This window comes from Oncorhynchus tshawytscha, linkage group LG12, assembly GCF_018296145.1.
Source record: "Oncorhynchus tshawytscha isolate Ot180627B linkage group LG12, Otsh_v2.0, whole genome shotgun sequence".
Taxonomy (NCBI): domain Eukaryota; kingdom Metazoa; phylum Chordata; class Actinopteri; order Salmoniformes; family Salmonidae; genus Oncorhynchus; species Oncorhynchus tshawytscha.
In genome coordinates this window covers 48,600,191-48,623,314 of record NC_056440.1, presented here as the reverse complement: position 1 = coordinate 48,623,314, position 23,124 = coordinate 48,600,191, and the positions used below count along the sequence as shown (strand labels likewise).

At 42.5% G+C, this 23,124-nt stretch overlaps 1 protein-coding gene across 1 annotated transcript in view; it reads left to right on the top strand.

Annotated features, from left to right (window-relative positions):
• si:ch211-266g18.10 (titin) overlaps positions 1 to 23,124 on the top strand; it is a 156,254-nt gene that overhangs the window by 102,465 nt on the left and 30,665 nt on the right. Inside the window, exons 81-85 of the mRNA XM_042330732.1 lie at positions 12,061 to 12,102; positions 12,180 to 12,227; positions 12,439 to 12,522; positions 17,999 to 18,043; positions 18,306 to 18,353. Of these exons, the coding sequence (XP_042186666.1) occupies positions 12,061 to 12,102; positions 12,180 to 12,227; positions 12,439 to 12,522; positions 17,999 to 18,043; positions 18,306 to 18,353 (267 nt within the window). The remainder of the gene's footprint in view (positions 1 to 12,060; positions 12,103 to 12,179; positions 12,228 to 12,438; positions 12,523 to 17,998; positions 18,044 to 18,305; positions 18,354 to 23,124) is intronic.

Here is a 23,124-nt window from a genome sequence, read left to right as displayed (position 1 = left end):
TGGCAAAAATCCCAGTGGCTAGATGTGCCAAGCTTATATAGACATACCCAAAGAGTCTTGCAGCTGTAATTGCTGCAAAAGGTGGCCCTACAAAGTATTGACTTTGGGGGTTGAATAGTTAGGCACGCTCAAGTTTTCTGTTTTTGTTGTTGTCTTGTTTGTTTCACAATAAAACATATTTAGCATCTTCAAAGTGGTTGACATGTTGTGTAAATCAAACGATACAAACCACCAAAACCCCCAAAATACATTTTGATTCCAGGTTGTAAGGCAACAAAGTAGGAAAAATGCCAAGGGGGTGAATACTATCGAAAGTCACTGTACATTGTATTATGTTGTCCTTTTACTCCATCTGGGGGTTTCAGACAGTAAACCTTAATCTACAGATACAGGCTGGGGAATATCGCCGCACGCAAGAAGAACTGGAAGCAGCTAAAGCGGAGACGTGGCGATATGAGGCAAGGCAGCGCAGTAGGCACAAGAGGCATCTCCAAAACATTTTTTTTTTGGGGGGCACATGGGGAGAATGGCGGAGTCAGGCGAGAGACCTGAGCCAACTCTCCGTGCTTACCGGAAGCAGCGTGGTACTGGTCAGGAACCGTGTTATGCGGTGAAGCGCAAGGTGTCTCCAGTGCGCGCTCATAGACCGGAGTGCTACATGCCAGCCCCCCGCAAATGCCATGCGAGAGTGGGCATCCAGCTAGGGCGGAGTGTGCAAGCTCAGCGCGTTTGGACTGCGGTGCGCCGTTTCCGCCCAGGGTATCCTGCGCCGGCTCTGCGTACTGTGTCTCCGGGGCGCTAGGAGGAGGGTTCAATTCGCCCTATGCCTGCGCTCCACTCATGTCGGGCGAAAGTGGGCATTGAGCCTAAGGGAGAGGTGCGAGTCGTAAGCACCAGATCTCCAGTGCTCCCCACAGCCCGGTTTGACCTGTGCCTGCACTCTGGAGGGGCCGGGCCAAAGTGGGCTTTCAGCCTGGAGTAGTGCCAAGGCTGCGCACTCGAGCTCCAGTGCTCCCCCACAGCCCGGTTCATCCAGTGCCTCCTCCACGCACCAGGCCTCCTGTAGGTCTCCACACACCAGGCTGTCTCTGCGACTCCTCCCTCCAGAGTCGCCCTCCTGTCCGGAGCTGCCAGAGTCGCCCTCCTGTCCGGAGCTGCCAGAGTCGCCCTCCTGTCCGGAGCTGCCAGAGTCCGGAGCGCCCGCCCTCCTGTCCGGAGCTGCCAGAGTCGCCCTCCTGTCCGGAGCTGCCAGAGTCGCCCTCCTGTCCGGAGCTGCCAGAGTCGCCCTCCTGTCCGGAGCTGCCAGAGTCGCCCTCCTGTCCGGAGCTGCCAGAGTCGCCCTCCTGTCCGGAGCTGCCAGAGTCGCCCTCCTGCCCGGGGCCCGCGGTGAGTGTCCCCGCTCCAGAGGCGCCACCTAAGTGGGCCAAGCCTAAGGTGGAGAGGGGTCTACGTTCCGCACCAGAGCCGCCACCGCAGATAGAGTCCCACGCAGACCCTCCCCTATTTGAGTCCGCACCTTTGGGGGCGGGGTACTGTCACACCCTGACCTTAGAGATCCTTTTTATGTCTCTATTTTGGTTTGGTCAGGGCGTGAGTTGGTGGGCATTCTATGTTTTTGTGTTCTATGTTTTCTATTTCTGTGTGTTTGGCCGGGTGTGGTTCTCAATCAGAGGCAGCTGTCTATCGTGGTCTCTGATTGAGAACCATACTTAGGTAGCCTTTTCCCACCTGTGTCTTGTGGGTAGTTATTTTCTGTTTTGTGTGTCTGCTCCAGACAGAACTGTTTGGTTTGTTCCGCTTTGTTATTTTTTGTTCTAGTGATCAGTTTTATTAAAAATCATGAACACATACGACGCTGCACCTTGGTCCTCTTCTTCAAACAGCCGTTACAACTGGGAATTCCAATTCTACCGTGGGAGTCAAACGCACAACCACTACCACACTGTATCAACTCAGCCATATGGGACTTAGTATTATAAAATAGTATGAAGTGTTTTGCTTAATGAACATCCATAAATAAATCCTTTTAAGGAGGCTGCGAATTTTCGCAGCATTTTGTTAAAAATCGCGCAAAATTTCAACGTCCTGCTACTCATGCCAGGAATATAGTATATGCATATGATTCGTATGTGTGGATAGAAAACACTCTGAAGTTTATAAAACTGGTTAAATCATGTCTGTGACTATAACAGAACGTGTTTCGCAGGAAAAATCCCAAGGAAAACTGTTAACAAAACCCCCCCATAAATATCCCTCCGCCAGTCTCTGTATTGTCTATGGCAAGGGAAAATAGATAGCGACCAGTTTACAATGCCTACAGCTTCCACACGATGTCGCCAGTACTGGCATTTAGATTGAAGTTAATCCTTGGTCAGATGAGAAATAGGCACTTCCTGTTATCGAGTACACAACAGGAAGTTTTGAGAGAGAGAAAATGGACCATCATTTCAAAACGTGCTGCTATTGAATACAGATCACCCCGTGATCAATTTGATCGATTATTAACGTTTACTAATACCTAAAGTTGGATTACAAAAGTAGTTTGAAGTGTTTTGTCAAAGTTTATAGGCAACTTTTTTAATTAAAAAAAATGACGTTGCGTTTTGGAACGGTGCCTTTTCATGGATCAGACGAGCTTCATAAATGGACATTTTGGGTATACATGGACAGGTTTAATCGAAAAAAAATACCCAATTGTGATGTTTATGGGACATATAGGAGTGCCAACAAAGAAGCTCGTCAAATGTAATGAATGTTTTATATTTTATTTCTGTGTTTTGTGTAGCGCCGGCTACGCTAATTATTCTGTTTACGTCCCCTTTGGGTATTTCGGGGTTTGCATGCTATCAGATAATAGCTTCTCATGCTTTCGCCGAAAAGCATTTTAAAAATCTGACATGTTGGCTAGATTCACAACGAGTGTAGCTTTAATGAGTACCCTGCATGTGTGTTTTAATGAAAGTTTGAGTTGAATCGAGTACTATTAGTTGTCACTTTGAAATTTCCGCTGATTTCCACTGATGTTGATCCCTGTACAGGGCTGCAGCCCGTTACGGTCAAACTTTTGGACACACCTACACATTCCATTTTTTACTATTTTCTACATTGTAGAATAATAGGGAAGACATCAAAACTATGAAATAACACATGGAATCATGGAGTAACCAGAAACGTGTCAAACAAATCAAAAACTATTTTTGATTCTTCAAAGTAGGCAGCCTTTGCTTTGATGACAGCTATGCACACTCTTGGCATTCTCAAATCAAACGAAATCAACTGTTATTGGTGACATACATGGTTAGCAGATGTTGTTGCGAGTGTAGCAAAATGCTTCTCGATCTGACTGTGAAGCAGTATCTAACAGGTAATATCTAACAATTCCACAACAAAAACTAATATCTAAAAAATTCCACAACAAAACCTATAACACAATATCTACTAAAGGAATGGGATGCGGATATATAAGTATAACATATATGAATGAGCAATGACTGAGCGGCTAAGATGCAATAGATAGTAAAGAATAGATAGTGAAGGATACAGTATATACATATGAGATGAGGAATGCGAGATATGTAAACATTCTTAAAGTGGCATTATTAAATGACTAGTGTTCCATTTATTTAAGTGGCCAATGATATCAAGTCTGTAGGTAGGCAGCCGCCTCTGTGCTAGTGGTGGCTGTTTAACAATCTGATGGCCTTGCGATAGAAGCTGTTTTTCAATCTCTCTGTCCCAGCTCTGATGCACCTGTACTGACCTCGCATTCTGGATGGAAGCAGGGTGAACAGCTAGTGGATCGGGTGATTATTCTCCTTGATTATATTTTCTGCCTTCCTGTGACATCGTGTATTGTAGGGCAGGTAGTTTACCCCCGGTGATGCGTTATGCAGACTGCACCACACTCTGGCGAGCTCTGCGGTTATTGGTGGTGCAGTTGCTGTACCAGGCGATGATACAGCCCGAAATGATGCTCTCAATTGTGCACCTGTAAAAGTTAGTGAGGGTTTTCGGTGACAAATTTTTTCGGCTTCCTGAGGTTGAAGATGTGCTGTTGAGCCTTCTTCACTACACTGTCTGTGTGTGTTTCAGTTTGTTGGTGATATGTACACCGAGGAACTTAATACTTTCCACTTTCTCCACTGCTGTCCTATCAATGTCCTGTCAATGCGGATAGGGGTGTGCTCCCTTTGCTGTTTCCTGAAGTCCAAAATCATCTCTTTTGTTTTGCTGACATTAAGTGAGAGGTTATTTTCCTGACACCACACTCCCACCACACTCCTATCCTATCCTCACCTCCTCCCTGTAGGCTGTCTCCTCATTGTTGATAATCAAGCCTAGCACTGTAGTGTCGTCTGCGAACTTGATGATTGAGTTGGAGGTGTGCTTGGCCACACAGTCGTGGGTGAACAGGGAGTACAGGAGAGGGCTGAGTACGCACCTTGTGGGGCCCCAGTGTTGAGGATCAGCGGAGTGGAGATGTTGTTTCCTAACTTCACCACCTGGGGTTGCCCGTCAGGAAGTCCAGGACCCAGTTGCACAGGGTGGGGTCGAGTCCTAGGGTCTCAAGCTTAATGAGGAGTTTGGAGGGTACTATGGTGTTGAATTCTGAGCTGTAGTCAATAAACAGCATTGTTACATACTGTATGTATTCCTCTTGTCCAGATGAGATAAGGCAGTGTGCAGTGTGATGGCAATTGCATAGTCTGTGGACCTATTGGGGCTGTAAGTAAATTGGAGTGGGTCTAGGGTAACAGGTAGGGTGGAGGTGATATGATCCTTGACTAGTCTCTCAACCAGCTTCATGAGGAATACTTTTCCAACAGCCTTGAAGGACTTCCCAAATATAATGAGCACTTGTTGGCTGCTTTTCCTTCACTCTGCGGTCCAACTCATCCCAAACCATCTCAATTAGGTTGATCGGGTGATTGTGCAGGCCAGGTCATCTGATGCAGCACTCCATCACTCCCCTTCTTGGTCAAATAAACCCTTACACAGCCTGGAGATGTGTTGGGTCATTGTTTTGTTGAAAAACAAATCATAGTCCCACTATGCTCCAACCAGATGGAGTATTGCTGCAGAATTCTGTGGTAGCAATGCTGGTTAAGTGTAGCTTGAATTCTAAATAAATCCCTGACAGTGTCACCAGCAAAAGTGTCACCCCCATCACACCTCCTTTAATTTTATTTCACCTTTATTTATCCAGGTACGCTAGTTGAGAACAAGTTCTCATTTACAACTGCAACCTGGCCAAGATAAAGCAAAGCAGTACGACAAAAATAACAATCAATCAAATTTATTTATAAAGCCCTTCTTACATCAGCTGATGTCACAAAGTGCTGCACAGAAACCAAGCCTAAAACCCCAAACAGCAAGCAATGCAGGTGTAGATGCACGGTGTCTAGGAAAAACTCATTAGAAAGGCCAGAACCTAGGAAGAAACCTAGAGTGGAACCAGGCTATGAAGGGTGGTCCTCTTCTGGCTGTGCCGGGTGGAGATCATACAGAACATGGCCAAGATGTTCAAATTTTCATAGATGACCAGCAGGGTCAAATAATAATAATCACAGTGGTTGTCGAGGGTGCAACAGGTCAGCACCTCAGGAGTAAATATCAGTTGGCTTTTCATAGCCAATCATTCAGAGTTACCCCCTAGAGAGTTGAAAACAGCAGGTCTGGGACAGGTGGCATGTTTCACCGAGTTACACATAAATACAGAGTTACACATAACAAAAGTACAGTCAATAACACAATAGAAAAATCTACGTACAGTCTGTGCAAATGTAGAAAAGTAGGGAAGTAAAGGCAATAAATTGGCCATAGAGCCAAAATAATTACAATTTAGCATTAACACTGGAGTGATCGATGTGCAGATGATGATATGCAAGTAGAGATACTGGGGTGCAAAAGGACAAATAACAATGTGGGGATGAGGTAGTTGGGTGTGCTATGCAGTTTTTTGTTTTTTTACGTGTTATTTCTTACACTAGTACCCCAGGTCATCTTAGGTTTCATTACATACAGCCGAGAAGAACTACTGAATATAAGATCAGCGTCAACTCACCATCAGTACGACCAAGAATATGTTTTTCGCGATGCGGATCCTGTGTTCTGCCTTACAACCAGTGTAACCGAGTGGATCACATGCAGCGACCAAAAAAAAAAACGACTCAGAAAAAGAGGGAAACGAAGCGGTCTTCTGGTCAGACTCCGGAGACGGGCACATCGTGCACCACTCCCTAGCATTCTTCTTGCCAATGTCCAGTCTCTTGACAACAAGGTTGATGAAATCCGAGCAAGGGTAGCATTCCAGAGGGACATCAGAGACTGTAACGTTCTCTGCTTCACGGAAACATGGCTAACTGGAGAGACGCAATCCGAAGCGGTGCAGCCAGCGGGTTTCTCCACGCATCGCGCCGACAGAAACAAACATCTTTCTGGTAAGAAGACGGGCGGGGGCGTATGCCTTATGGCCAACGTGACATGGTGTGATGAAAGAAACATACAGGAACTCAAATCCTTCTGTTCGTCTGATTTAGAATTCCTCACAATCAAATGTAGACCGCATTATCTACCAAGAGAATTCTCTTCGATTATAATCACAGCCGTATATATCCCCCCCCAAGCAGACACATCGATGGCTCTGAACGAACTTTATTTAACTCTCTGCAAACTGGAAACGATTTATCCGGAGGCTGCATTCATTGTAGCTGGGGATTTTAACAAGGCTAATCTGAAAACAAGACTCCCTAAATTTTATCAGCATATCGATTGCGCAACCAGGGGTGGAAAGACCCTGGATCATTGTTACTCTAACGTCCGCGACGCATATAAGGCCCTGCCCCGCCCCCTTTCGGAAAAGCTGATCACGACTCCATTTTGTTGATCCCTGCCTACAGACAGAAACTAAAACAAGAAGCTCCCACGCTGAGGTCTGTCCAACGCTGGTCCGACCAAGCTGACTCCACACTCCAAGACTGCTTCCATCACGTGGACTGGGAGATGTTTCGTATTGCGTCAGACAACAACATTGACGAATACGCTGATACGGTGTGCGAGTTCATTAGAACGTGCGTTGAAGATGTCGTTCCCATAGCAACGATTAAAACATTCCCTAACCAGAAACCGTGGATTGATGGCAGCATTCGTGTGAAACTGAAGGCACGAACCACTGCTTTTAATCAGGGCAAGGTGTCTGGTAACATGACTGAATACAAACAGTGCAGCTATTCCCTCCGCAAGGCTATCAAACAAGCTAAGCGCCAGTACAGAGACAAAGTAGAATCTCAATTCAACGGCTCAGACACAAGAGGCATGTGGCAGGGTCTACAGTCAATCACGGACTACAGGAAGAAACCCAGCCCAGTCACGGACCAGGATGTCTTGCTCCCAGGCAGACTAAATAACTTTTTGCCCGCTTTGAGGACAATACAGTGCCACTGACACGGCCTGCAACGGAAACATGCGGTCTCTCCTTCACTGCAGCCGAAGTGAGTAAGACATTTAAACGTGTTAACCCTCGCAAGGCTGCAGGCCCAGACGGCATCCCCAGCCGCGCCCTCAGAGCATGCGCAGACCAGCTGGCCGGTGTGTTTACGGACATATTCAATCAATCCCTATACCAGTCTGCTGTTCCCACATGCTTCAAGAGGGCCACCATTGTTCCTGTTCCCAAGAAAGCTAAGGTAACTGAGCTAAACGACTACCGCCCCGTAGCACTCACATCCGTCATCATGAAGTGCTTTGAGAGACTAGTCAAGGACCATATCACCTCCACCCTACCTGACACCCTTGACTCACTCCAATTTGCTTACCGCCCAAATAGGTCCACAGACGATGCAATCTCAACCACACTGCACACTGCCCTAACCCATCTGGACAAGAGGAATACCTATGTGAGAATGCTGTTCATCGACTACAGCTCGGCATTCAACACCATAGTACCCTCCAAGCTCGTCATCAAGCTCGAGACCCTGGGTCTCGACCCCGCCCTGTGCAACTGGGTACTGGACTTCCTGACGGGCCGCCCCCAGGTGGTGAGGGTAGGCAACAACATCTCCTCCCCGCTGATCCTCAACACTGGGGCCCCACAAGGGTGCGTTCTGAGCCCTCTCCTGTACTCCCTGTTCACCCACGACTGCGTGGCCGTGCACGCCTCCAACTCAATCATCAAGTTTGCGGACGACACAACAGTGGTAGGCTTGATTACCAACAACGACGAGACGGCCTACACGGAGGAGGTGAGGGCCCTCGGAGTGTGGTGTCAGGAAAATAACCTCACACTCAACGTCAACAAAACTAAGGAGATGATTGTGGACTTCAGGAAACAGCAGAGGGAACACCCCCCCATCCACATCGATGGAACAGTAGTGGAGAGGGTAGCAAGTTTTAAGTTCCTCGGCATACACATCACAGACAAACTGAATTGGTCCACTCACACAGACAGCATCGTGAGGAAGGCGCAGCAGCGCCTCTTCAACCTCAGGAGGCTGAAGAAATTCGGCTTGTCACCAAAAGCACTTCTACAGATGCACAATCGAGAGCATCCTGGCGCCTGGTATGGCAACTGCACCGCCCTCAACCGTAAGGCTCTCCAGAGGGTAGTGAGGTCTGCACAACGCATCACCAGGGGCAAACTACCTGCCCTCCAGGACACCTACACCACCCGATGCTACAGGAAGGCCATAAAGATCATCAAGGACATCAACCACCCGAGCCACTGCCTGTTCACCCCGCTGTCATCCAGAAGGCGAGGTCAGTACAGGTGCATCAAAGCTGGGACCGAGAGACTGAAAAACAGCTTCTATCTCAAGGCCATCAGACTGTTAAACAGCCACCACTAACATTGAGTGGCTACTGCCAACACACTGTCAATGACACTGACTCTACTCCAGCCACTTTAATCATGGGAATTGATGGGAAATGATGTAAATATATCACTAGCCACTTTAAACAATGCTACCTTATATAATGTTACTTACCCTACATTGTTCATCTCATATGCATACGTTGATACTGTACTCTATATCATCGACTGCATCCTTATGTAATACATGTATCACTAGCCACTTTAACTATGCCACTTGGTTTACATACTTATCTCATATGTATATACTGTACTCGATATCATCTACTGTATCTTGCCTATGCTGCTCTGTACCATCACTCATTCATATATCCTTATGTACATATTCTTTATCCCCTTACACTGTGTATAAGACAGTAGTTTTTTTGGAATTGTTAGTTAGATTACTTGCTCGTTATTACTGCATTGTCGGAACTAGAAGCACAAGCATTTCGCTACACTCGCATTAACATCTGCTAACCATGTGTATGTGACAAATAAAATTTGATTTGATTTGATTTGATTTGATTTACAGATTGGCTGTGTACAGGTACAGTGATTGGTAAGCTGCTCTGACAGCTGATGCTTAAAGTTAGAGAGGGAGATATAAGACTCCAGCTTCAGTGCAGCTTTTTGCAATTCGTTCCAGTCATTGGCAGCAGAGAACTGGAAGGATAGGCGGGGATGACCAGTGAAATATACCTGCTGGTGCGTGTGCTACGGTGGGTGTTGCTATGGTGACCAGTGAGCTGAGATAAGGCAGGGCTTTACCTAGCAAAGCCTTTAGATGACCTGGAGCCAGTGGGTTTGGCGGATCCAGTTTGCTGAGTAGAGTGTTGGAGTCTATTTTGTAAATGACTTCGCCGAAGTCAAGGATCGGTAGGACAGTCAGTTTTACGAGGGTATGTTTGGAATTATGAGTGAAGGAGGCTTTTTTACAAAATAGGAAGCCGGTTCTAGATTCAATTTTGGAATGTAGATGCGAGTCTGGAAGGAGCGTTTACAGTCTAACCAGATACCTAGGTAAATTGTAGTTGTCCACATAATTTAAGTCAGAACCGTCCGTCCAGTGATGCTAGTCGGACGGGCGGGTGCGGGCAACAATTGGTTGAAGAGCATGCATATAGTTGTACTAGCATTTAAAATCAGTTGGAGGCCACAGAAGGAGTGTTATATGGCATTGAAGCTTGTTTGGAGGTTTATTAACACAGTGTCTTAAGAAGGGCCAGATGTATACAGAATGGTGTCGTCTGCATGGAGGTGGACCAGAGAATCACCAGCAGCAAGAGCAACATCATTGATATATACAGAGAAAAGAGTCAGCCCGAGAATTGAACCCTGTGGCACACACATAGAGACTGCCAGAGGTCCGGACAACAGGCCCTCCAATTTGAAAAACTGAACTCTATCTGAGAAGAAGTTGGCTAGGCAGTCATTTGAGAAACCAAGGCTATAGAGTCTGCCGATAAGAATGCGGTGATTGACAGAGTCGAAAGAATTGGCCAGGTCGATGAAGACTGCTGCACTGTATTGTCTTTTATCAATGGCGGTTATGATATCGTTTAGGACCTTGAGCGTGGCTGAGGTGCACCCATGACTAGCTCGGAAACCAGATTGCATAGTGGAGAAGGTACGGAGGGATTCGAAATGGTCGGGTTCTGTTTGTTAACTTGGCTTTCGAAGATTTTAGAAAAGCAGGGCAGGATGGATATACAGTAGATCTATAACAGTTTTGGTCTAGAGTGTCTCCCCCTTTGAAGAGGGGGATGACAGCGGCAGCTTTCCAATCTTTGGGGATCTCAAATGATACATAAGAGAGGTTGAACAGGCTAGTAATATCCGCCGTTTCTTAGAAGAAAAAATCTTAAATTTGGACTCAGACCAAAGGACAGATATTCACCGGTCTAATGTCCATTGCTCGTGTTTCTTGGCCCAAGCAAGTCTCTTATTATTATTATTGGCGTCCTTTAGTAGTGGTTTATTTGCAGCAATTCGACCATGAAGGCTTGATTCACACAGTTTTCCTATGAACACTTGATGTTGATGTTCAAGCCTGTTACTTGAACTCTGTGAAGTAATTATTTGGGATGCAATTTCTGATGTGCAGTTAACTCTAACAAACTTATCCTCTGCAGCAGAGGTAATTCTGGGTATTCCTTTCTTGTGGCGGTCCTCATGAGAGCCAGTTTCATCATAGCGATGGATGGTTTTTGTTACTGCTCTTGAAGAAACTTTAAAAGTTCTTGAAATTTTCCGGATTTGACTGACCTTCATGTCTTAAAGAAATGATGGACTATCGTTTCTCTTTGTTTATTTGGGCTCACGAATGGCGCAGTGATCTAAGGCACTGCATTTCAGTGCTAGAGGGGTCTCTACAGACATTGGTTTGATTCCAAGCTGTATCACAACCAGCTGTGATTTGGAGTCCCATAGGGCGGTGCACAATTTGTCCGGGTTAGGGTTTGGCCGCGGTAGGCCGTTATTTTTAAATATGAATTAGTTCTTCATTGACTTGCCTAGTTAAATAAAGGTTAAATATTTTTTTGTTTTGTTCTTAATATGGACTTGGTCTTTTACCAGATAAGGGTGGTGTACAGAAGATAGCCCTACCTTGTCACAGCACAACGGATTGGCTCAAACGCATTAAGAAGGAAAGAAATTTCACAAATTCACTTTTAACAAGGCACAACTGTTAATTGAAATGCATTCCAGGTGACTACCTCATGAAGCTGGTAGAGAGAATGCCAAGAGTGTGCAAAGCTGTCATCAAGGTAAAAGGTGGCTACTTTGAAGAATCTCAAATCTCAAATATCTTATGATTTGTTTAACACTTTCTTGGTTACTGCATGATTCCATGTTTGTTATTTCATAGATTTGATGTCTTCACTAATATTCTGTAATGTAGAAAACAGTAAAAATAAAGAAAAACCCTTGAATGAGTAGGTGTGTCCAAACTTTTGACTGGTACATGATATATATAACTGGGATCCTAACACAATTCTAAATATAATACATTCCATTTCAAACAGTCCAAACTGTTTTTATTCAATTACCTTTCCAAATTTTATTTAGTTCCATAACTTGAAGATTTTAGAAATTTGAATTTAATTTAACTTAAATGATTGGATTTGAACCCAATTCTGCCTTATAGTTATCTTTTTTGTCATAAAAATGTGATTCCTTCTTGATTTGTTTTTGTTTTTTAATACCTGAAGTTCCTATAGAAGAGAATTTCAAGTCAACACCAGTAAAGAAAGGTAAAGCAAAGCTAAGATATTGGAGTTGTTCATTTACTGCAATTAATAAGGTATACTAAATTGTTTTATTTGTTTAGAACTTGTTGCACCACTGGGGAAAGCACGACCAAACATTGGAATCAAAGGTAGTAACGTCCCCCATTTTTTTCATTGTTCTTTTTACATTGAATGTTTTCATACTTTGGGAAGTGAAGCCATTGTTAGATTGTATTTGAATTAATACATAAATCCACTTTGAGAACAGGTTTAATAGAAATTGACACATTTTCTCTACCTTGATTTTCATCCTAAGACTTGAAAGATTCTAATGTGGATTGTATGCTCTTTTTTTGACAGAATCTGAAGTCATTCGCAGAAATCACAGTCACATAAATTCTTCTCTTGCAAAGGAGAGAGTTAAAGCTGTACTTGTAAAGAAAGGTAAGTGGCATCACTTAAACATAGTATCCATGTTCATGCCCACTGTATTCATTATTTTAAACTTTTAAACACATCTTTAATGTTTCTGTTTTGTTTAGACCTTGCAATGCACAAGGCAAAACCAACAATATTTGTACACCGAATATTTGATTTTCTAATTTTCTTTTTAAAAATCAGAGCCAGAGAGATTCTTGCAATTTTAATATCCAAAATTCTTTACTAACCATACAAAATTCTTACATTAGTAAGTAGATATTACGATCCCACTTTCCAGCAAGTGTCCCTAATACCTATACATATTTACATGGTACTTACAGTGTCTTGATAAGGTAATCACACCTCTTGATTTCTTACACATTTTGTTGTGTTACACTGAATTAAAAAAATGGGTTAAATTGAGATTTACCCCATAATGTCAAAGTGGAATTATATTTTTAGACATTTTTACAAATGAATTACAAATGAAAAGCTGAAATGTCTTGAGTCAATAAGTATTAAACCACTTTGTTACGGCAAGCCAAAATAAGTTCAGGAGTATAAATTGGCTTAACAGGTCAAATAATAAGTTGCATGGAATCACTGTGTGCAATATGTGTTTAACATGATTTTTTAATGACTACCTCACCTCTGTACCCCACACATAACCTCTGTACCCCACACATATAAATATCTGTAAAGTCCCTCAGGCGAGCAATGAGTTTCAAACACAGTCAACCACAAAGACTAGGGATGTTTGCCAATGCCTCACAAAGAAGGGCACCAATTGGTAGATGGGTAAAAAATCAAATAAAAAGCAGACATTGAATAACCGTTTGAGCATGGTGAAGTTATAAATTACACTTTGGATGTTGTGTCAATACAGCCAGTTACAAAGATATAGGCGTCCTTCCTAACTCAGTAGCTGGAGAGGAAGGAAACCACTCAGGGATTTCACCATGAGGCCAATGGTGATTTTCAAACGTTACAGAGATTAATATCTGTAACTGGATGTGATAGTAGAAATCTGAGAAAGGATCATCAACATTGAAGGCACAGACTGTAAAAAATGTGGCAAAGAAATTCACTTTATTTCCTGAATTCAAAGCATTATGTTTGTTGCAAATCCAACACAACACATCACTGAGTACCACTCTTCATAGGTTCAAGCATGGTGGTGGCTGCATCACATTATGGGTATGCTTGTCATTGGCAAGGACTAGGGAGTTTTTTTTAGGATTAAAAGAAACGGAATAGAGCTAACCACAGGCAAAATCGTAGAGGAAAACCAGGTTCTGTCTGCTTTCCAACAGACACTGGGAGACAAATTCACCTTTCAGCAGGACAATAACCTAAAACACAAGGACAAATAAACACTAGAGTTGCTTACCAAGACGACATTTAAGGACCAAAAAATGGACAGCTGTGCCATACAGATTCCAAAATAGTTGGGAAGAGATTTTCGAGATTTCCAATTCAATAAGCACATGGTTTATGAACTGATACACAAAACAACGGCGGATTCAAAACTTTGAGTTTCCCAATTTAAATTATAATACAATATGTTTTGCTACCACTAGAATGCTTTAAATATGGGGGATACAAGAGATTCTGCCAAGAGACAGAATCATTAGAACATTTGATTTGGTATTGTCTATACAGTGTATTCTGAAAGTATTCAGACCCCTTCACTTTTTCCACATTTTGTTATGTCGCAGTCTTATTCTAAAATCGTTTTTTCCCCCCCTCAGCAATCTACACACAAACTCCATTCTTCTCTGCAGATCCTCTAAAGCTCTGTCGGGTTGGATGGGGAACATCGCTGCACAGCTATTTTCAGGTCTCTCCAGAGATGTTCGATCGGGTCCGGCTCTGGCTGGGCCACTCAAGGATTTTCAGAGACTTGTCCTGAAGCAATTCCTGCCTTCTCTTGGCTGTGTGCTTAGTGTTGTTATCCTGTTGGAAGGTGAACATTCACCCCAGTTTGAGGTCCTGAATGCTCTGGAGCAGGTTTTAATCAAGGATCTTTCTGTACTTTGCTCCGTTCATCTTTCCCTTGATCCTGACTAGTCTCCCAGTCCGTGCCGCTGAAAAACTTTCCCACAGCATGATGATGCCACTACCATTCTTCACTGTAGGGATGGTATTGATCAGATGATGAGTGGTGCCTGCTTTCTTCCTGACGTGACTCTTTGCATTCAGACCAAAGAGTTCAATCTTGGTTTCATCAGACCAGAGAATCTTGTTTCTCATGGTCAGATTCCTTTAGGTGCCTTTTGGCAATCTCCAAGTGGGCGGTCATGTGCCTTTTAATGAGGAATGGCCTCTGTCTGACCACTCTACCATAAAGGCCTGATTGGTGGAGTGCTGAAGAGATGGTTGTCCTTCTGTGAGGTTCTCAAATCTCCACAGAGGATCTCAGGAGCTCTGTCAGAGTGACCATCGGGTTCTTGGTCACCTCCCATACCACGGGCCTTCTCCCTCGATTGCTCAGTTTGGCCAGGAGGCCAGCTCTAGGAAGACTCTTGGTGGCTACAAACTTCTTCCATTTAAGAATGATGTAGGCCACTGTGTTCTTGGGGACCTTCAATAATGCAAAAAAAAAATTGTACCCTTCCCCAGATCTGTGCCTTGGCACAATCCTGTCTCGGAGCTCTACGGACAATTCCTTCAAACTTCGATAGATTGGTTCTTACTCTGACATGCACCATCTACTTTGAGACCCTATGTAGACAGGTGTGTGCCTTTCCAAATCATCTCCAATCAAGTTAATTTACCACAGGTGGGATCCGATCGAGTTGTAGAAACATCTCAAGGAGAATCAATGGAAACAGGATGCACCTGTGCTCAATTTCAAGTCTCATAGCAAATAGTCTGAATACTTATATAAATAAGGTATCTGTTTTTTATTTTTCATACCTGTTTCCACTTTGTAATTATGGGGTATTGTGTGTAGATTAATGAGGAAACAATGATTCACTCTGGGGTCCAGCTCATCCCAAACCATCTCAATTGGGTTGATTTTGGGTGATTGTGGAGGCCAGGTCATCTGATGCAGCACTCCATCACTCTCCTTCTTGGTCAAACAGCCCTTACATAGCCTGGAGGTGTGTTGGTTCATTGTTCTATTGATTAGAAAGATAGTTTGGCATATCGCTGCAGAATGCTGTGTTAGCCATGCTTGTTAAGTGTGCCTTTGAAGATTTTTGTGACTGCACTTGAAGAAACTTTAAAAGTTCTTTACATTTTCTGAATTGACTGACCTTCATGTCTTAAAGTAACGATGGGCTGTCGTTTCTCTTTGCTTGTTTGAGCTGTTCTTGCCATAATATGGACTTGGTATTTTACCAAATAGTGCTATCTTCTACCTTGTCACAACACAACTGATTGCTCAAACGCATTAAGAAGGAAAGAAATTCCACAAATGAACTTTTAACAAGTCACACCTGTTAATTGAAATGCATTCCAGGTGACTACCTCATGAAGCTGGTTGAGAGAATGCCAATAGTGTGCAAAGCTGTCATCAAGGCAAAAGGTGGCTACTTTGAAGAATCTCAAATCTAAAATCTATTTTGATTTGTTTAACACTTTTTTTGGTTACTACATGATTCCATATGTGTTATTTCATAGTTTTGATGTCTTCTATATTACTCTACAATGTAGAAAATAATACAAATAAAGAAAAACCCTTGAATGAGTAGGTGCATCCAAACTTTTGGCTGGTACTGTATATAGGTTCAGAACTTTTGTGAAACACAACAGCACAGTTGAAAATATATGGCAAATATACTAAACAAAAATATAAATGCAACAATATCAAAGGTTTTACTGAGTTAAAAGCAAATCAAGGCCCTAATCTATGGATTTCACATTACTGGGCAAGGGTTCAAGCCGGATGTGGAAGTACTGGGCTGGCAGGGTTACACGTGGTCAGCGATTGTGAGATGGGTTGTATGTTCTGCCAAATTCTCAAAATTTTCTGGCAACAGTTCTGGTTGACATTCATGCAGTAAGCATGCCAATAGACCTTTTGCACAACGTAGCAAGGCCCACTTCCGCTCAACTTCCTACACGATACATAGCTTCCTGTCCGGATCGTGTCCTGCCTGATTGTAGCCATACTACCCTCGAAGTCACTTGTTTAATCATTACCTCAGTATATTAATATAATCATATTTGTATGGCATTTTTTTATCTGTTCTGTTAGTGATTTTTGTAATTCGATGATTGTGTTCTGTGTTTTATTTTGTCTCTTAGCTAGCTAGCTATTATAAAGCACTTTCTAGTAAGCTGGCTAGCAATTAGCCAAAACACCCTCCCTTACCAACCATGGCACTGTTTTACACAAGGTGCTTGCAAGAGCTGCCAAAGATAACAGTGGCGGATGTACATCATCTGGCCAAGACAAGTAATGAAGCACCGATCAGGACTGTTTGAAACAGACACCTCACAAGTCCTCAAATGGCAGCTTCATTAAATAGTACCCACAAAACACCAGTCTCAACATCAACAGTGAAGAGGCGACTACGGGATGCTAGCCTTCTAGGCAGAGTTGCAAAGAAAAAGCCATATCTCAGACTGGTCAATAACAATAAAAGATGGGCAAAAGAACAGACACTGGAAAGAGGAACTCTGCCTAGAAGGCCAGCATCCCGGAGTCGCCTCTTCACTGCTGACATTAGTCTAGTGTTTTGTGGGTATTATTTAATGAAGCTGCCAGTTGAGTACTTGTGAGGCGTCTGTTTCTCAAACTAGACACTATAATGTACTTGTCCTCTTGCTCAGTTGTGCACCGGGGCCTCCCACTCCTCTTTCTATCCTGGTTACAGCCAGTTTGAGCTGTTTGGTGAAGGCTGTCATCAAGGCAAAGGTTGGCTACTCTGAAGAATCTCAAAAATAAAATATATTGTGATTTGTTTCACACTTTTTTGCTTACTTCATGATTCCATATGTGTTATTTCATCATTTTTGATGTCTTCACTATTATTCTACAATGTATAAAAGAGTAAAAATTAAGAAAAACCCTTGAATAACCTTTGACCGGTAGTGTATATCTGGCTAAGGCATGCACAAATTGTTGCTTAGGAAATGTAATACATAATGAAAATGTTCAAATTGAATTACACAAACAGATATTATTCAGACCTCTCCTGCTAAATCATACACTTCCAAAGACAAGATCAAAACAGTCCGTATACAGAAAGGTATTGATGTTCCATATCTACAAAAGTTTTGGGCTTTTGTACAATACCTAGATACTTATGCTCATCTTTTGTTTGTTAGCTGTGTTTGTTAGTAGAGTACTGCTCCACTTATCATGGCTTCTCATTGTTTTTATTCTTGTTTGATTTACAGTCTGAAGCTTATAAAGGGAAAGCCAAAGGGGCAGCTATAGCAACATATGGATGGGTCTTATTGCAATATCTGTCCCATTCAGTTCCTCACACATAATATAACTTAATGGGATGCAGTAAAAATGTTGGTTTTTCATTTTTTTCAGAACCTGCTCTGAAAGAGAAGGCCATGCCAGCCCCTGCAAAGAAAGGTAATAGAACTTACTCCCACTTCTCTTACTTAATGAGTTTATTTGATAACAATCCTAGCATCCTTGGTATTTCATTGTTGTTTATTATGTAACGGTAGCATGTAATTCATGTCTACAGTATATACCGTACATTAGATTACCAATTCCCGGATGTCTGACTTTGGGGAAACTTTTTTAATAGAAATTGTTAGTTGTACTTTATGTATGCCCTAACCTCCATTATAACTATTATCATTGTACTTAAATTTGTGTTTCTGTTTAGAACGTGAGGCTCCCAACCAGAAGGACAAACCAGTATCTCAAAAGAAAGGTACTGATTCAATTCAAGGTATTGTTTTTCAGGGAAACGTTCATTTAGCAGAACATAGAATTACGTGTCTTTTCATTTATTTTGATTCAGTTGTGGTGAAATATGTATATTTGTGTAATTTGATTCAGAACCTGCTCTTAAAGAATATACCAAACCAGCCCTTCTAAAGAAAGGCACTGACACGGTTTAATCTCTCTAGTTTATTTTCAATATTCTATTTTTCTAAGTATAACTCATTTAAATCACAAAAGGTTTATATTTATCAACTAATACTTCAAGCATCTAATCCAAGTGTGTCAAACATCCAACATTATGAATTTGATTAGTATTTGATGGCAAGGCATGATATGCAGTGTGGCTCCCCGAACCTCAGTGAAGACGGCCTCGGTGCAAAATGGGAGGCACCTCTGATTTCACCTCTGATTTGACTGTGATAATAATGGACAGATTGGTTTGCTAATTGTACAGTGTGAGGGGACATAATTTCCTGTACACTGACCAATCATTCTGATATGTTTCTGTTTGTTTGTAAGTCATTTCGTAATACTTGTTCATGCTCCTTAGACTATGTTTACAATGGTAGAGATGCTGTATAGATGCTTGCTTCCATGTTCTTTATTACTGCTCCTAGAAATACTAAACAAATCTTGTTTTTTTAATGCTTTTATTTAACTAGGCAAGTCAGTTAAGAACAAATTCCTATTTACAATTACGGCCTACCAAAAGGCAAACAACCTCCTGTGGGGACGGGGGCTGGGATTAAAAATAAAAAATGTAATTAAAATATAGGACAAAACACACATCACGACAAGAGAGACACAACAACATTACATAAAGAGAGATCTAAGACAACAACGTAGCATGGCAAAATAGTATCCTCCTATGTTTTTAGTGCCTTTAACCATTTTCTGTCACACTTTAAACAAATTTAATTTTCTCAACTGTCCATGACAAATTAATTTTTTATTTTCCTCAACCTGATGTCATTCATAGAAATTATTATATTACAAATGAGAGTTAAAGTTGTCTATGAAAAAAAGTATTACAATACATTCCAAATAATATGCATATTAAATATTTATTTAAAATAAACTAGAGATTGTTTAGAATGTTGAGTTATGCCACTTCATTGATTTACAATGGGGGTTTTCCAGAAAAAAGGGAAGATTTCACATGGGATTACATTTCTGACTAATCATATATTAGCAGCACCCATGAATGCTTCATAGAGCATTCATGAAGTCTTCATAAACACTTCGTAGATGTTTAAAACATTTAACAGAAAAGTCATACTACATAGATGATAAAAGGACCTTACATCAGTTACTCTTTCACTACCCATATAGCATGTGATTTGTTTATGAATTGTTTCAAAAGCATCTATATATTTATCATTCTATAGGCTGCTGTACATTTAGGTTGTTAGTGTGGATTCTGTTCCTGTCGGCATGTCCCTAGTTAAACGTCACTTCATTCCATTTGATTTAGTCTCTCCTGAAAGAGAAGACCAAAACATCAGATACTTAAAAAAATATATAGATTTTTTTTGATTAAACCTTTATTTACTCGGCAAGTCGGTTAAGAACAAATTCTTATTTACAATGACTGCCTACACCGGCCAATTGTGCGCCACCCTATGGGACTCCCAATCACAGCCGGTTGTGCCGATACTGCCTAGTCAAATAAAGGTTAAATAAATAAATGATCATGAAATGGATGATGGGTGGGTGGCAGGCGGGTTGAATAAAGACAAGATAATACCTTAAATCCATAGGCCTAAATGTATCTTTCCTGTGCAATTTATATCTATAGGCTACATTAGAGGGTTTTCTTTCATTATTTTAGGCTATCTGGCATTAGTGCAAAAGCCTATTACCTAACTGTATGTAGCCAAATGCTTTTGGAAACCACCAGAAAAAGTTCATGTCAATTCAATGAGGCAAAACGGACAATGACCAGATATATTTTTTATTTATTTTTATTTATTTTACCTTTATTTAACCAGGTAGGCAAGTTGAGAACAAGTTCTCATTTACAATTGCGACCTGGCCAAGATAAAGCAAAGCAGTTCGACAGATACAACGACACAGAGTTACACATGGAGTAAAACAAACATACAGTCAATAATACAGTATAAACAAGTCTATATACAATGTGAGCAAATGAGGTGAGAAGGGAGGTAAAGGCAAAAAAGGCCATGGTGGCAAAGTAAATACAATATAGCAAGTAAAACACTGGAATGGTAGTTTTGCAATGGAAGAATGTGCAAAGTAGAAATAAAAATAATGGGGTGCAAAGGAGCAAAATAAATAAATAAATTAAATACAGTTGGGAAAGAGGTAGTTGTTTGGGCTAAATTATAGGTGGGCTATGTACAGGTGCAGTAATCTGTGAGCTGCTCTGACAGTTGGTGCTTAAAGCTAGTGAGGGAGATAAGTGTTTCCAGTTTCAGAGATTTTTGTAGTTCGTTCCAGTCATTGGCAGCAGAGAACTGGAAGGAGAGGCGGCCAAAGAAAGAATTGGTTTTGGGGGTGACTAGAGAGATATACCTGCTGGAGCGTGTGCTACAGGTGGGAGATGCTATGGTGACCAGCGAGCTGAGATAAGGGGGGACTTTACCTAGCAGGGTCTTGTAGATGACATGGAGCCAGTGGGTTTGGCGACGAGTATGAAGCGAGGGCCAGCCAATGAGAGCGTACAGGTCGCAATGGTGGGTAGTATATGGGGCTTTGGTGACAAAACGGATTGCACTGTGATAGACTGCATCCAATTTGTTGAGTAGGGTATTGGGAGGCTATTTTGTAAATGACATCGCCAAAGTCGAGGATTGGTAGGATGGTCAGTTTTACAAGGGTATGTTTGGCAGCATGAGTGAAGGATGCTTTGTTGCGAAATAGGAAGCCAATTCTAGATTTAACTTTGGATTGGAGATGTTTGATGGGTCTGGAAGGAGAGTTTACAGTCTAACCAGACACCTAAGTATTTGTAGTTGTCCACCTATTCTAAGTCAGAGCCGTCCAGAGTAGTGATGTTGGACAGGCGGGTAGGTGCAGGTAGCGATCGGTTGAAGAGCATGCATTTAGTTTTACTTGTATTTAAGAGCAATTGGAGGCCACGGAAGGAGAGTTGTATGGCATTGAAGCTTGCCTGGAGGGTTGTTAACACAGTGTCCAAAGAAGTGCCGGAAGTATACAGAATGGTGTCGTCTGCGTAGAGGTGGATCAGAGACTCACCAGCAGCAAGAGCGACCTCATTTATGTATACAGAGAAGAGAGTCGGTCCAAGAATTGAACCCTGTGGCACCCCCATAGAGACTGCCAGAGGTCCGGACAGCAGACCCTCCGATTTGACACACTGAACTCTATCAGAGAAGTAGTTGGTGAACCAGGCGAGGCAATCATTTGAGAAACCAAGGCTGTCGAGTCTGCCGATGAGGATGTGGTGATTGACAGAGTCGAAAGCCTTGGCCAGATCAATGAATACGGCTGCACAGTAATGTTTCTTATCGATGGCGGTTAAGATATCGTTTAGGACCTTGAGCGTGGCTGAGGTGCACCCATGACCAGCTCTGAAACCAGATTGCATAGCAGAGAAGGTATGGTGAGATTCGAAATGGTCGGAAATCTGTTTGTTGACTTGGCTTTCAAAGACCTTAGAAAGGCACGGTAGGATAGATATAGGTCTGTAGCAGTTTGGGTCAAGAGTGTCCCCCCCTTTGAAGAGGGGGATGACCGCAGCTGCTTTCCAATCTTTGGGAATCTCAGACGACACGAAAGAGAGGTTGAACAGGCTAGTAATAGGGGTGGCAACAATTTCGGCAGATAATTTTAGAAAGAAAGGGTCCAGATTGTCTAGCCCGGCTGATTTGTAGGGGTCCAGATTTTGCAGCTCTTTCAGAACATCAGCTGAATGGATTTGGGAGAAGGAGAAATGGGGAAGGCTTGGGCGAGTTGCTGTTGGGGGTGCAGTGCTGTTGACCGGGGTAGGAGTAGCCAGGTGGAAAGCATGGCCAGCCGTAGAAAAATGCTTATTGAAATTCTCAATTATGGTGGATTTATCAGTGGTGACAGTGTTTCCTATCTTCAGTGCAGTGGGCAGCTGGGAGGAGGTGTTCTTATTCTCCATGGACTTTACAGTGTCCCAGAACTTTTTGAGTTAGTGTTGCAGGAAGCAAATTTCTGCTTGAAAAAGCTAGCCTTGGCTTTTCTAACTGCCTGTGTATAATGGTTTCTAGCTTCCCTGAACAGCTGCATATCACGGGGCTGTTCGATGCTAATGCAGAACGCCATAGGATGTTTTTGTGTTGATTAAGGGCAGTCAGGTCTGGAGAGAACCAAGGGCTATATCTGTTCCTGGTTCTAAATTTCTTGAATGGGGCATGTTTATTTAAGATGGTTAGGAAGGCATTTAAAAAAATATCCAGGCATCCTCTACTGACGGGATGAGATCAATATCCTTCCAGGATACCCCGGCCAGGTCGATTAGAAAGGCCTGCTCGCAGAAGTGTTTCAGGGAGCGTTTTACAGTGATGAGTGGAGGTCGTTTGACCTCTGACCCATTACAGATGCAGGCAATGAGGCAGTGATCGCTGAGATCTTGGTTGAAGACAGCAGAGGTGTATTTAGAGGGGAAGTTGGTTAGGATGATATCTATGAGGGTGCCCGTGTTTAAGGCTTTGGGGAGGTACCTGGTAGGTTCATTGATAATTTGTGTGAGATTGAGGGCATCAAGTTTAGATTGTAGGATGGCTGGGGTGTTAAGCATGTTCCAG